The 14,625-nt window shown below is 47.0% G+C and overlaps 1 protein-coding gene across 1 annotated transcript in view; it reads right to left on the bottom strand.

The window, feature by feature from the left end:
• The window catches only part of snap25a (synaptosome associated protein 25a), a 32,691-nt gene that overhangs the window by 11,822 nt on the left and 6,244 nt on the right, over positions 1 to 14,625 (bottom strand). Inside the window, exons 2-4 of the mRNA XM_040016909.1 lie at positions 6,307 to 6,450; positions 3,877 to 3,918; positions 257 to 305 (exon numbers count right to left, since the gene is read on the bottom strand). Coding sequence (XP_039872843.1) covers positions 257 to 305; positions 3,877 to 3,918; positions 6,307 to 6,378 — 163 coding nt within the window. The 5' untranslated portion in view covers positions 6,379 to 6,450. The remainder of the gene's footprint in view (positions 1 to 256; positions 306 to 3,876; positions 3,919 to 6,306; positions 6,451 to 14,625) is intronic.

Genomic DNA, 14,625 nt, shown 5'->3' with positions numbered 1-14,625 from the left:
ACCTTCACCAAAGAAAACATGCAACAAATCAAACAACTCAAAACCGATTCCTTTAAGGACAAAACGAATTAGTTTGGAAATACTCAAATAAAACCAAGCAACTGCAAATGAAACACGTCGTTTAATTCTAAGTCTACGAGGTGAAGACTGGAGTGTAGCGCTGCTTGTATTTGAATGCAATCATATTATCACTGTGCCGATTCTGGTCGCATCTATATGTTGTGACCCTGCGCCATCGCCCCTCATGCACACTTACCTCCCTGCTCGTCCAGCATAACCAAAGTCCTGATGCCGGCATCTTTGCTCTATTCCCCGGAGACAGGAGGTGGAAAAGGAAGACAATCACAGGAAAACAGTGGTGAGCGGCTGCAGGAGCTCAGGAAGCAGTGAAGCTGAGAAACTCTGCGCTGCTCCTTTCTTTGCATCCTTTGAAGTTAAATTCTCCTAACATGGTTAAACACGCTGGCAGAGCACAATTACACCTGCAGCTAACACGAGCGCTCTGCTCGCCTTCGCCAAATTACGTTTTTATTACAGCAGGAGAGCGACACACACACACTTTTAAAGGTACATTTTTGCAATTAATTCCCTGCAAATCTAAACTAAAACATCTACCACCTTTATCCAGCTGTGTTTTGTGCTTTTCTTTTATATTTTTATGTAACTTTTTAGCCCTACAACCATTTTTTAAGAGACTTCACCTTTACCTGGTCACCACAAGAGTGAACTCCTCATTAAATAAAGGTTACAAATCTGTATTATATGAAAGTATGAACCATTCCTCATTTAACTTTACATGCATTAAGCACCATACAGGCATGTTTTGGGACAGTTCCTTCACAGATAGTTTAAGGACCTTATTTATGACACCTGACACACCTGCCCAGTCTTCAGCTAGTCGGGGCAATAACAGCTTGAGCACATGGTGTAATGTCTAAATGAATGTGATTTAGAAGTCTAAGGGTATAATTTACTACACGGGGCAAAGGATCATTGCTGACAGATGTAGATAGTTTTCATATCAGCAACTCAAAAAAATCACAGACCTGCTGTTTTTTATATCGGTGCGATTAGCTTTAAATTGTGTGTTGGAAGTGTTAATCAATCGCACACTTGATTTAAATATTCTCTGTATTTTTGCAAACAAATGCACATTGAGGTTGATCATCGGGATCATTGCTTCATCTTCTTGTTTTCCTGAACAAACAAATTGAATATTTTCCTTCCTATTACCTCTGTGCTGGATGATATTGATCCGAAGATGCAAAGACATCTGTCTGTTAAACGTGGAATCAAGCTGAAGGAGATTAATGATGCTAGCATCGACAGCGGACGAGCGTTCTTCTTAAAATCGTGGTACAATGCGAGTTTTCTGCTCCTGACTGGAGCAGCTGAGCCTGCAATAGCATTCATAGTAATGCTTCTCGTCACTGATGGCGGGGCTGGCAAAGGAGTCTGAGAAGACGCAGCAGCGTTAGCTAACACACAACTGTGTGCTTCTTAAAAATGCAGCACTAAGATTTGGCAGCTGGCTCAGCCTGATCGGCATAAACACGATCACGGTGTGTCGCTGTGTACCACACGTGCTCGCCGTGACAAACAGCCACCCCTCCTCCTCAGCAGTTTGGGAAGAGAGCCACACGGATGCTTGAGAGGCGAGAGGGGAGCAATAAGGAGCCTCTGCATGAGAAATCCCAAAGTATCTGAAATGTGTCCCTGGGGAAACCCAACAATAATCAACCATAATCCCAGACAGGCCTGAGGATGGTGCAGCTTTCTCCATCTAACCTGGTGGTGCAGGTGAGTATTATCCTACACCTCCACTGACGGACTGTTGATGATAGATCATTGTCCCAGGTTTACAGTTTATGTTTGCTTTTGTACCTGTGATGACATGAAATGTTCCATATCTAATAATCCCGGCTTTTTCAAATGGCCTCACAGCAACGAGCACGCTACGCTAAGAGCACGCCGCTAAGAGCACGCCGCTAAGAGCACGCCGCTAAGAGCACGCTACGCTAAGAGCACGCCGCTAAGAGCACGCACGCCGCTAAGAGCACGCCGCTAAGAGCACGCACGCCGCTAAGAGCACGCCGCTAAAGCTGCGGAATCGAGTGAAAGTCAGCCTCATTTTTAGAAACAACTAATTTTGTATTTTTCAGACTGAACAGGTCTTCTTACTGTCGTCCTGGACATTCAGTTTGTGGGGAAAACCGATAAACACAGAGTCGCGAGTGACATCACGAGAGCCGCTGAATGTTATCTATGAAGGGAAATATGTCAGCTGTTCGTGCTGCATCCTCCCCACCCTCCATCTCTCTGATCACGTGCATAAAGAAGCCGTCGCTCTGTTCAGCCCTCCTTCGGTCCCTCCCTGCCTGCAGTACATTTGTAGGGTGGAGCTGATGGTGAGAAATGTCGACTGATGATCAATATGACCTTGAGAGCTGCAGCGGGTAGCTTGTTAGCCACTCACCCCCCCAGATGCTCTCACTCCTTGTCTCTCCATGCCTCACCCGCCCTCCTTTCTTCCATCTGCGTCTGCTTGTTGCAGTCTCATTGCATCGCAGTATTATCATCTTCACGTTATGTGCTATTCACGCCATTACTCAGTTGACTCGTGGTCCGCCAAAGCTGGGCACACGCTCCACAACCGTTGGGCAAAGCATGAACAGGGACGTGCTCACATGTACGTGTGGCTTTGTGTTGGACAGTTTACTGGATTTATTTAAAAACGTGCTGCATTTTTCTGTGCACAGCAATCGTGACGCGTGTCTAAATGACTAAGAAGGAATTGTTTCCACTTCCTCTTCTTACAGCTTTAAAACAAACAAACAAACAAACATGTTCAGTATTTTCATATGACGACTGTTTCTGTGGATACAGCTAAAATTAACTACGTATACATCACGTAACGTTACAGAAAATGCCACCAAGCCTAACTGACAGGCTCTCTTTTATCCACAGTTTCCTGCCATCTGGCAGCCGTCTTGGTAACGCTTCTGCTGATCACCAGCACAATCTGACGAGAGAGCGCTGACCAGGTCAGAGCCTGTCTCACAGAGGACTGAACAAACACCAATCCAAGGCACAAACAGTAGACTTACTTCTGTCTTTTGATTGGCTGTTTGGGGGCAAACCGACCACTAACGGTTCAGAATAGATCTGATAGAGCGCCATGTTTCCCTCTCATGTAAAGGCTGATTGTGTCCTTCCTGGCAGCGCTGATGAACGTGAACACTTGCTGAGTGTATGACAGCTGAACGCTGAGTTTGGACTTTCAGGTATCTGAGTCTCGCTCCATAAATCTGAGATATTCTAACAGCTTTAGAGATCCTCACACAACAATGAGCTTCCTACTGTCCTCGCTCTTCTACTACTGATTCATCTCTGCTCCTCTGAGAGTTTCAGTGTTGGTACAGTGACATGCTTGCATGTAATCCTGGTGTTGCTGGTGTCGTCAGGTTAAAAACTTTAAGTTTGTAAAATGTAAAGGATCTCTGACAGAGGCGCAGTTATTAGAAAAGGACGTTTATCCTATGAGCTTGTGTGTTTGCACTTTGCATACACTCCTCCCTTCCCAGATTACTGAAAATGAAGGTTTTAGTAACAGTAACAACATTGCAACACAGGAGCAAAACGACATCGTTGTAATATTCACACGACTAACCCTGAAGTCTCCTCTGCCCTGATTATATCCGAGTGTCGGCACAGTAAATGATCTGTGCTGCAAAACAGCAGCTCGTCCTGCACACGTAACACCACGAGACGCGATTCAGTATCATTTATTTTCATTTGTTGTTGACACACATTTTTAAATATTATTGTTGGCTATAAATCAAACTCATACACCCACATTTAGAGGACTTTTCTTACCTCTTCGACCAGCTGCAGCATACGGCGAGTGCTCTCCAGTGACTGCGGACAAATAAAGGAAACAATTCAGATTCAAGAAGCTTGAAAAGTTTTGGTTTTCATGTTATGTGCAGTTTTTCATGTGATGGCCAATAACCTGAGCATCGCACCAGACCGGCCATGAAGCCAAGCTTACCTGCAGGACTGGCAGGTCAGCTGCTCTCACTGCCACCAGCCTTTGATTTTCCATTAATGCAAAAGTCTAAAAAGGCTGCCCACAGCTGCTGCACATCTGCAAGCCTCTTTGCAACCCACCACCACCTTCCATGCTTTTCCAGGCTTTGTCATATCTGCTGTCGTGGTAACTGCTCTGCTCTGTGCCCTCTCACAGCCATGCTGCAGGTGGACACAACATGTTCTGTTGACTGTTGTGTTCCTGTTAAATCTTATTTACACAACAACTCAATGTGGTTATGCGCATTCGTTCGACTGAACATAAGCGAGTGTGTGTGAAACTAAATGGAGCCGATCAGAACAATCAGCAGCCGCAAACAGGATCAATCCCTGAACGATTATCGACGTGAACTCAACATGAACTCGCAGAGATGGACTGTGTGCACGCAGGACTGCATAGCTCTGACTGTAACACATGGAAATGGTGACTTATTCTAAGTTTAAAGTACGGCACAAAAGTCTAGAGCCGCCCCTCTCGTTTCTTTATATTTGTCTGGGAAATTGGGACCCGGCTACAGTGAAGATGAGCCCACACTTGTTTTAATGTTTGCTTTCACTGCTTCGGCAGTGTGCTTCGGATTTCCAGGCTAAAACTTACGTGAAAAACGAAGCTGATGTTAATTGGACACTTTACAGACCTGCAACACTACAGCCCCAAAAAGACACGGAGCCTCTACGTTTTACAGTGTTGTACCTTTTCCTGACCTTATACACACTGACGATAATTTGAGCTAAAATGTCATCACTCCATCGTAGCTGCTGCCACGGATTTTCAGTCCAGTTCTTGTGTGATGTGGCAGAACAGCCGCCCCTCAGCTGAGACGATTTCTGTGGGAAACAGTGGATAAATCACCAGAAGACCCAAAAGCATCTCTCAGGTCCTCTGTCGCGTCTTTCCTGGATTATTTCCCGTTTCTTAAGTTCATCTGCTGCAGATAGTTTTTAAACTCCTTGGAAATAAAATATCAAGAAATGAGGGGCAGCGTCAGACAGCATTCTGTCTTTCATATAATCATTTCACTCGCTGGGCCCTCATTTTAAGTTAGCCAGTGTTTCTTAGTAGATAAATGGCTTAATCATGAATTGAGCTGTGGTTTAGGGAAGGCCTCGAAGGGCACTGGTGGCAGCTCTCGGGCCGACAGATCCCCAGGTGCTAAACAGAAGTGGGGGGGGGCACGACAGCTTGCGGAGCTGTGGGAACATGTAAGATAAGACCTGGAAGGTCCTGAAATGCAGCACTTATAGCACGTGATGGGCATTTGTGTCTGTTTTACTAAGTTAGCACTGATTGATCAAAATAACTCAGCTTTGTTATTAGCAGCAGGCAGAATCCTCATCACTGTGTGACGTCTGTTCTTAGCTGCTGGCTGATGTGTAACGGGGGCTCCCATTCTCTAAGGAGCGTGAGGCTGCACAGAGGCAGCAGCGGGGCATCTTGTCCTTCTTACGATGACACAGCTCCGCCTCGCTGCGCTCGCTGCAAGCGCATCGTCTGCGCTGGTAGGGGTTGAGGGGTGGGGGGTGTCGGTTAGACAAACAAATCTGACACCGAGCAGCCATTTTTCACGTGGCTCACGTTCTTTTTCCTTCTTCTGATTCTTCCTTTTTGCATTGTGTCTCTGATCGGTCTGCATCAGCTCGCTCGTTTGCTTCCATCTGTTGGAATCGCTGTGGAGGCTCTGAAGCTCACAGAAGCCACGGAGGCAAAGCTGTAGCGCCGCCATTTTGTGTTTGCCCTGCGTTCCTGTGTGTGTGTGTGTGTGTGTGTGTGTGTGTGTGTGTGTGTGTGTGCGTGTCTGTGTCTGTGTGTGTGTTTAATATTCTGCTCAGCTGTGCCACAGTGAGTCATATGTGAAGCTGGAGGGCTGATCAGCTGTGGGCCATGATGGAGACTTTCTCACTCTCTCGCCCTCTCTCTCACTGCGAAACACGCACACACACGCACACACACACACACACACACACACACACACACACACGCACACACACACGCACACACGCACACACGCACACACACACGCACACACACACACTCTCTATAATGTGCTCATTAGTGCACCCTCTTACTGTGCTGCATAGTTTCAGTATGTTTGAAGTTGTGATAAAACAAAGATGCTCGGCTTCTCCAACCACCACGCGACTCCTCAGCGAGTCAGTAAGCGTGCACCTGCCATCACGAGGCAAACGCCTGCGATGCAGCAAGTCCGGTGTTCTCACCTCATCAGCCAGCTGGTCAGCGCGTTGCTGCATGTCTGACAGCTCATTGCGCATGTCCGCATCATCTGCCATGTCTGCTGGATGTCGGGGGTGGAGAAGGTCTCCGACAGGGAAGAGAAGATCCTAGTGGGAGTCCGGGGAAGGCTGGAAGAGAGGCAAAACACAAAGCATTCAGCGTGCAGCACACGGCTCAGTCGACTGTCGCATCAACGGACTCGGGACGATGGAGAACGTGGATAATTTGGTGTGCGACCACTGCAGAGTCAACTAACGTACCCGTGAGCTTGTGCAGGATTCAAACTCACAGCATCACTGTGGCGTGATCCCTTTCCCCCTGACCTCAGACCTTTCTCTGCGTCCGTTTATGATGAAAACGTCTTTATTTATGTAAAGAAGAGCACAACAACATGAAACCAGCTGACAGCTCCCCGCGAATATTTTCCCTTCTCGATCTTTCGACATGCTTTTAAAATAATTATTCTCAACTTTCTGAGCTTAACATCGTCCCTGCCGTGTTGGTGATGTTTTTGCCTCTATCTCAGCTGCACTACTGAGCCAAACTGAAAACGAGGACACGTGATGTTACCTTCAGATTCACGACAAACACACCTGCTGCTCGCTCGCAGCCTGCAAGAGGCACAAAGGCTGTACGGCTACTGACATCACAATGCCCCGTGTGCGTTTGTGTAGTGTGTAGTGTAGTCCACATACATGAACACACACATATGACAAAATATGAAAAGTAATTAATGAGCTGGAACGGGCTGACGTCAGAGAAACACGACTCAGATCGTGCTTCTAAGAACTGAATTCAATACTAGTTCATGCAAACGTCCTCTTTATTTTTCAATCTCAAGTATGTACATCAACGGGCATCACGATGGGCCTCAAAGGAGGCGACAAATACCTCCCACCTCACTGTTACGCCAGAAAACGGCGGTCACACAAATAAAAGTGAAGAGCATTCCAGAGAGGCAACAAGAGGCGCATGGCACGCAGCAAATGGCCTGAGTGTAACGAGAGCACGTTCATGAAAGTCAGGTAAACAAGAGAAAAACCCGGAGGTGGGAGCTGCTGCCTCCACAGGCCTCTGTTTGCCGTTGCAGGCGGCGTAACTGAGGACTGTGAGGATGCAGCAGTATCGTCTGTTTGTTGGGGAGTGAACGGGCAGAGGAATCCCGGCTTCCTGGACTTTCAGAGGATCAGCCTGAGAAATAAACAGCGCGTGCCCCTGTAGCTGCAATCCTTCTCTGGTCTCTGCAGGTCACCACAGGCTAGCATCACTGGCTAAACAGCTGGACGCATCCAGATGCAAAATTACCAGAAGCTTGCATGAAAGATGAGCATGAGAGAGATTATCAGCGGACATGTCTACAGGACCAATCGAGGCAGTTACATGTAACTCTGGCTCAGCAGAAACTCGACTGTGGTGTCGGCCTTTATGACCCAAAGGCAAAGTCACGAAGAATGAATCCACGCACATCCTGAGGGACAGACGAGACCACGTGTGAAGAAAGCCTCAGTGCACTAACATCAGCTGAATGAAACCTGACAGAAGGGCCGGACCCGCTGAGGATGAGCGAGGAACCAGCTCATTGTGCTGGTTTTATGGACCTCGGGTTCACTGAGTTGTTTCCTCTGACTGCTTTCTGTTTCCTGCATCAGCAGGTAGTCATCTCAACAATAAACCCGAGTGTGCATTCAGCAGTTAACCAGTCAGACACGTTATTTTGATTTGGCCAAACGACCTAAAAGAAGAGTAAATATTACACATTCGCCACTCACATGATGTCACTGATGGTTGTGCCATAGATGACGTTTCCATCCACCCGCTCAGGCCGTGGGAGGCGAGTTTTCCCTTCCCACGGTTTTATTATGGGGTCTTTGTCTTACATATAGAGTCTGTCATCATGATTTGGCACTGTCCATATAAACAACAACATCTACCAGCTTAATGCAAGCATCATAACAGGATCAATTTAACTGATAAAATATTCAGCACGGCCACAGAGCTCAGATCCAAACACGTTCAGGTGACGGCGAATGGAGTCAGCAGTGAAGGTCGGTGCCTCAGACAGACGCGTTCGCCCACCTGGACGTTTCATCCTGGTGACGGAGCGAACGGTCTGCTCGGAGGTCTCGCCGTACCCTCGTTTGCCTCTCCCACTCGTGTGTCCAGAGGCATTCACAACAACATCTGCTGGTCTTGCAGCGCGGATGTGAGATATGAAGACACTTTTTTTTTCACTGCCAAGACAATATTACCCAGCATGCCACGCTCTGAATCATTAAAGCCTCGCTGGGCGGCAGATAGAGATCGTATACGTGTCATAATCGCCACAGCTGAATGCCAACACACGTGTCCGATGTGCTTTTTCCTTTCGTCTCGCTCTCCTGCATGTCAGCGACGGCCATGTTGGGTTACATAAAGCAGTCAGCGCAGGGCTTCGTGTCTGAATCCAGTCAGATTCAAAAGCACTTGTCGGGGGAAGAAAGGCCGCCATCGCTGCCTCGCTACATAACTAAAGTCAGGCAATGAAGTTTGAGCAGGCCGCGCTGACCTTTTACTTTACGTCTCAATCACGCGCCTCACGTGCGGCGTCTTTGCTCCCATCTGCGCCGTCGGTTTGAGCTCTGCAGCAAATGTACGGTCAGGTCTTCTCAGGGAGAGATGGAAAACACCGACGGAGCTCATGTTGTGCATTAACAATTGTTTATGTGGAATCAGTTATTCTGTGGGCAGGTTCATCGCAGCTGAATTAAAGTCAGTAACTCAGTGAACGCAGGCTTGATGCAGAAACTCTGAGTTAATGGAGGACGACATGTTGATGTACTTATTCTATTATCCAGTAAATGCATCTACTGCCCAGGAAGCTCCTGCTACCTGTTCCTGACACCTATAAGCTCTTTTTTACACTGCACAGCTTCTCTGGTATTTACAGTCCGGTTTTTTCCACCTGCGCAGCCTTTTTGCATTTATGCTGGTCAGTGAACGTGCACAGGAGCCGCAGCCGATCATGTGGGATCAGTTACATCGTGAGCATGTCTGCTCTCGCTGTGAGACCTCACCTCCACTCGTACCTGGACTCGACCTCTCGTCTTTGAGGTGTTTGTGGCTCTTGGAGAATTTTTAATGCTGAACAAACAATAAGGTCTGCAGTTACAGTTCAGACCACACAACAAGTGTGTGATCCAGTTGTTTCAGCCAGTGACATTGTGCTAATATTTTATTAATGTGTATTTGCACTGATTAACAGGGATCCTCCCCTCACGCCAAGCCAGCAGATGGCCCCGCCCCTCCCTGAGCCTGGTTCAACCACAGGTTTCTTCCTGTTAAAAAGGAGTTTTTCCTTCCCACTGTCGCCAAGTGCTGCTCATAGGGGGTCATGTGACTGATGGGGTTTTCTCTGTGTGTGTTATTGTAGGGTCGACCTTACAATATAAAGCACCTTAAGGTCACCGTTGTTATGATTTTGTGCGATATCAATAAGATTGAACTGAATTATTCTGCACATGAAGCATATGTATTTAGAGCTAGCTTACAAACATCTGTTTGTCTGGCTGGATCTACTGGATGTGGTGCTATAATGTGTATTTGTACGTTTACTGATCCCACAGAGAATCTGAGAGCGCTGAATGGCTTCAGATGGGTCCCATAAACCGGTGACCCGTGATGACCTTTAACCAGGAGCCGCCCGTCGTCCGTGAAATGTTTCCTCTCAGAGGACACACGTTTGTCCGGAGAGTCCCATCTGATTAAATGTTGGCCAGCCCATCTGAGAAATACTTAATTACTCGCACACTGCCTGTCAGGAGTTTAGTGAGGACGGTAAATTTCTGAGCTGATAAATCAGGGATGTGTCTACAGCAGGGCTTCTAGTGTGCATGGACCATGTGTCCCAGTTAGTGCATGAAATAATATTGTTTTGCAGTGAAGCATCCTTACGCAGCGTGCTGCAGGAGTAACAGAGGAATGCAGACCTGTCCTCTGATATAATACGATATGATCCTCCTGTTAGACTGTCCCAGGATTGTTACAGCACACACGGTCTTTACAAACATATGCAGCACATATTGAAGACATGATGAATGTAATCAAAGCCCATACTTCCCCATGCACACCAAACATCGCCATAGAAACCTTGTTTCATTCACAAACAAATGCAGGGACTGAGTCGACAACCATCAGCTGCCACATCTGTCTCCTTCTGCTGTGTCCCTGCATACAGCCACGTGACCTTTGGCCAAGAGTTTCTGTTGCCTTGTCATCACATATTACAAGGATGCTGACATTTATGGCATGAAATGGTAAGCAGTATGACCTTTGACCTGAAGAAGGTGATAAGAAACAGGAAATGGAGAGCTCAAAGGGGAAAACAGTCGCTTTGAGTTATTAAAATGATGCGAGCAGGCTGTAGCATGATAAACACAAACCCATACATACGTGCTGATGACGGGGTTGAGTTCTGGTGCTAGAAAAGCTGCTGTGATGGCGCGACTGACTGATGCGTGGCCGTCACTGGCAGTAGGCCGAGCGCACCACACTGATCAGTGGAACAGTAATACCTGGATTTATCCACTTCCTGCCACACGGCACAACTTCCACGAATGTTTAATGGAACATCCGTATTTCCATGTGCACACGTGGAGCAACACTAGGATGGAGCCGCCATGGGAACAATAGGCAAAGGTACGAGGACGCCCTTATTTCCGTTCCCCGATGAAACGGCGTATTTCATCGTCCAATCACACGCTACCTGGAGGTGATTACCAGCTGCCCCCCCTCCCCCAGCTCTGGCTGTGCTTCGACGTATTTATCCTCGACCGTCTTCTTTTACATCACGTCAGAAAAACATAAAACGCTTGAACATGTGTGTCAACCCATCAAGTGTTTTATGAAAAGACGGCGTGTCGTCGGCGACCGAATCAGTAGACATGTGACGTAATGCTTCACGTCCACGGCCTGAGGAGACCGTGCTCTGTGCTCAGGACAAGAAAGACAACAGATCTGTGTGTGTGTGTGTGTGTGTGTGTGTGTGTGTGTGTGTGTGTGTGTGCGTGTGTGTGCGTGCAGCTGCCATTTTGTTTGCTTATCAGTTTCAAACGTGTCGTCTCTGTCCCTCCGTTAAACTTCTTATCGTTACCGAACGAGGAATCTTTCGTGGGTTGGAAAACATTAACTGGCATTAAATAACCAGGCCTCACTCGATGTTACAGTTCAGCGTAACGTCTCGTTTTCTGCTTTCCTGTGCAAATGCAGATTAATCTGCAGATTCATGCGACGCTCATGCTTCAATTATTGGATTTAAACGTCATCCATGGTTGTTGGAAACGAGCCGTCTTGGCACGGTTGGCAGAGGAGCAGCTGAGAGTTTGATGTGGCCTTTTAGAAAGAAATCTGGTGATGTGAAACACGTTAGCTGTGAAAGTTACTGCAGCCCTTCACTCGGACCGATGTTTTCCCTCGTTTGAAAAGCTTGCACTGATATCAGCACAAAGATAAATTGCATCAAGCGGCCGTTTCTTTTAAAAACACAGCTTGGCTGCAGATGAAATGCTACATGCAAATGGATATCTAAATATTTCTGCAGCCATTTTGGAGCTCAAAAGGAAAACGCTCCACATTAGCATCTTGCTGACACGATAAGACGAGCGCAGGGATGGATAATAACTGAAGCAACATCACTCAAAGAGACCAAGTGTCAGCAGAGCTGGAGCTTTAAGTGGTGAAGCAACATCCCAGTGGCTCCAAAGATAATGCTTTGAATCATTGACCTGAGAGGTCCAAGATCCTGTCACTGATTCACCCACTCCCACTGCAACCGTGCAGCCCACATGTGCCAGTACAGGACAGCATCAGACAAGCTCCCGTGTTACTGTAAAAGTGACAAAGAGCACAAAGTGAGATTTAGGAAAGGAAACGGCAGCAAATGTCCACCTTTACCGCACTGACAGGACGCTGACAGTCTTTGTGTTTCCCTCTTCATATCAGGCCTTTTGAGACCAGGTCTGATGCTGGTGATTTAAAAATAGGATCCTTTTTCTTTCCATCTCACAAAGGAAGCTCTTAAAACATGCGGTTATCCTAATGAGGCTTTTATAAAGTCAGCAAAGATGCACAGAAAAGAAGATCAGACACCAGCGAGGGAGGATCAGGAAGACAGACGCATCATCCCCTATGTAGCCGGCGTATCAGAGAAACTCAGGAGGGTTTTCTCCAAGCATCCCGGTGCATTTCAGACCCAGCAACACACTCAGACACAAACTGGTTCATCACAAAGACAAAACTCCAAAACACAAACTTAACAATGTGGTGTTTGCTGTACAGAGCAGCGAGGAATGCCCAGACCTCTACATCGGAGAGACCAAACAGCCACTTCACAAGCGCATGGCACAACACAGAAGAGCCACCTCCACAGGACAAGACTCAGCAGTCCATCTGCATCTAAAGGTCAAAGGTCACTCTTTGAGGATGCCAATGTTCACATTTTGGACAGAGAGGACAGATGGTTTGAAAGAGGAGTGAAAGAAGCATCTATGTCCACTGTGAGCGACCATCTTTGAACAGAGGCGGGGCTTACGACACCAACTCTCTGCCATCTATAATCCAGTTTTGAGATCCCTCCCCAGACGCCTTAACGCCCACTCACATCCTGGGCCATCTGACCTCAGGACATCACATGATAAGGTGGGGCCAGGTTTCACAATGAGCTCACCTGAAACTCCGGCTGATTGGGACCCACACCCAGTTTCACACCTTGGCTCAGGTGGGGGTGGGGGGGGGATAGCAACAATCCGTAAAATAAACAGAGCAAACAGTTGCCGACAGCCATCAGCCAGACTGTAGCTTCAAGCACTGGAATCATCCCAGAATAGGTGAAGCTCCAAATACAACATGTTACACAAAGAGACCAAAGAGAGACGTGGTGACTGCGACAGCTTTAACCTCGGGTGACGACCCGGAGTGCTGCCTTCTCTGTATGCAGAACTACAAGCAACCCAACATAATCACAGTGTTCTCCAGGGCAGATTATATAACAATATATAACACGTCGTGTCCTTGCCCGAGGTGGTTTACTAAGCTGCGCACCGCTGTGATAAAACACGTTGATTCTCGACTTGTTACAGGTCCCGTTAAACGCAGCAGCGTTCCTGCTGAGCGGAGCTGCAGCATTCATAAACGGCTTCCTGGAAACGTCAGCGGCTAAAGTCCCACGCTTTCTACTCCAATCAAACAGCTGCTCGGAAAATCTCATGTAAAAAAAGCTGCGGATGCTCTTTTACCAAGAAGTGAACATGTGATCATCCAGCTGACTGTGGCTTGAAGCTGATGTTGCAGCTTCACTTGCTATCAGAGAGCAGACTGAAGGTAAAGACGAGCCGAGTGTCCAGATCTCTCTGCTTATTGGTGGACAGAGCAACATGTCGGCGCTGCAGACGCCGTTTACTCTACGCTGCTGTGGAAGAGTGGACATAAAGAAGAGACACGAATGAAAAGCACACCACACATATACAGTACTGTGCAAACGTCTGCAGCCACTCTTCACTTCTTTGCATTTTGTTATAAAAATGTGCAATTCATGCACCGACTCATGGAGACGTGCAAACATAAGTGCAGACTCAGTATATAAAAACCAGTTTAATGAGCTTGAAAGTTGATATTTGGTGCGAACACGTTTATTCTTCATTCTTTCTCTTCAGGCTCAAACTGCTTCTGTAACCTTGAGCTCAGTCTGTGACTGACAGCTTTCCATTGTATGTTTTCTGCACACAAATGCTTTTACTGCATTTGCAGTGTGTTTGGGATTATTGCCTTGCTGTAAAGTCACATGATGATGATGCAGCTGTTGCCCATCAGCCTCTTTCCCCGCGGTGCTGCACGGTGCCTCAATATCTGGTCCTTTTCTGGCTGTAGATGGTTGTTCCTGTTTCTTGAGGACATGACTTATGCAGAGAGTTTTTAGGGCCTTTTACCCTCCACTTGCTCAGATTTCCTCAGTCCTTTAAGGACACACTGTACAGCATCAGTGGGATCATCCAGCCTTGTTGGGTTAGGGCAGCAGAAATGCTTCGTTCTCCTGTCAAACTGTGCCGTCGTTGACATTTTTGATAGATTTAAGTAAAGAAACAGGAACAAATAATGTTTTTGCATTTTTGCTGAAAGATATCATTGTCTGCTAAGTGCGGACACAACAACGGTGCATCCTTTGAGCTTTTTATAAAATGTATCAATGATTCATTGATTAGTTACTACATGTAAGTAACTCAAGTATCAAAACATGGACAAGACTGAAAATGAGTGAAAAGCAGCGAATGAAC

This window comes from Simochromis diagramma, unplaced genomic scaffold, assembly GCF_900408965.1.
Source record: "Simochromis diagramma unplaced genomic scaffold, fSimDia1.1 OVJJ01000802.1, whole genome shotgun sequence".
Lineage (NCBI taxonomy): Eukaryota > Metazoa > Chordata > Actinopteri > Cichliformes > Cichlidae > Simochromis > Simochromis diagramma.
Note: the sequence above shows the minus strand (reverse complement) of the source record. Positions and strands in the feature narration are given on the sequence as shown.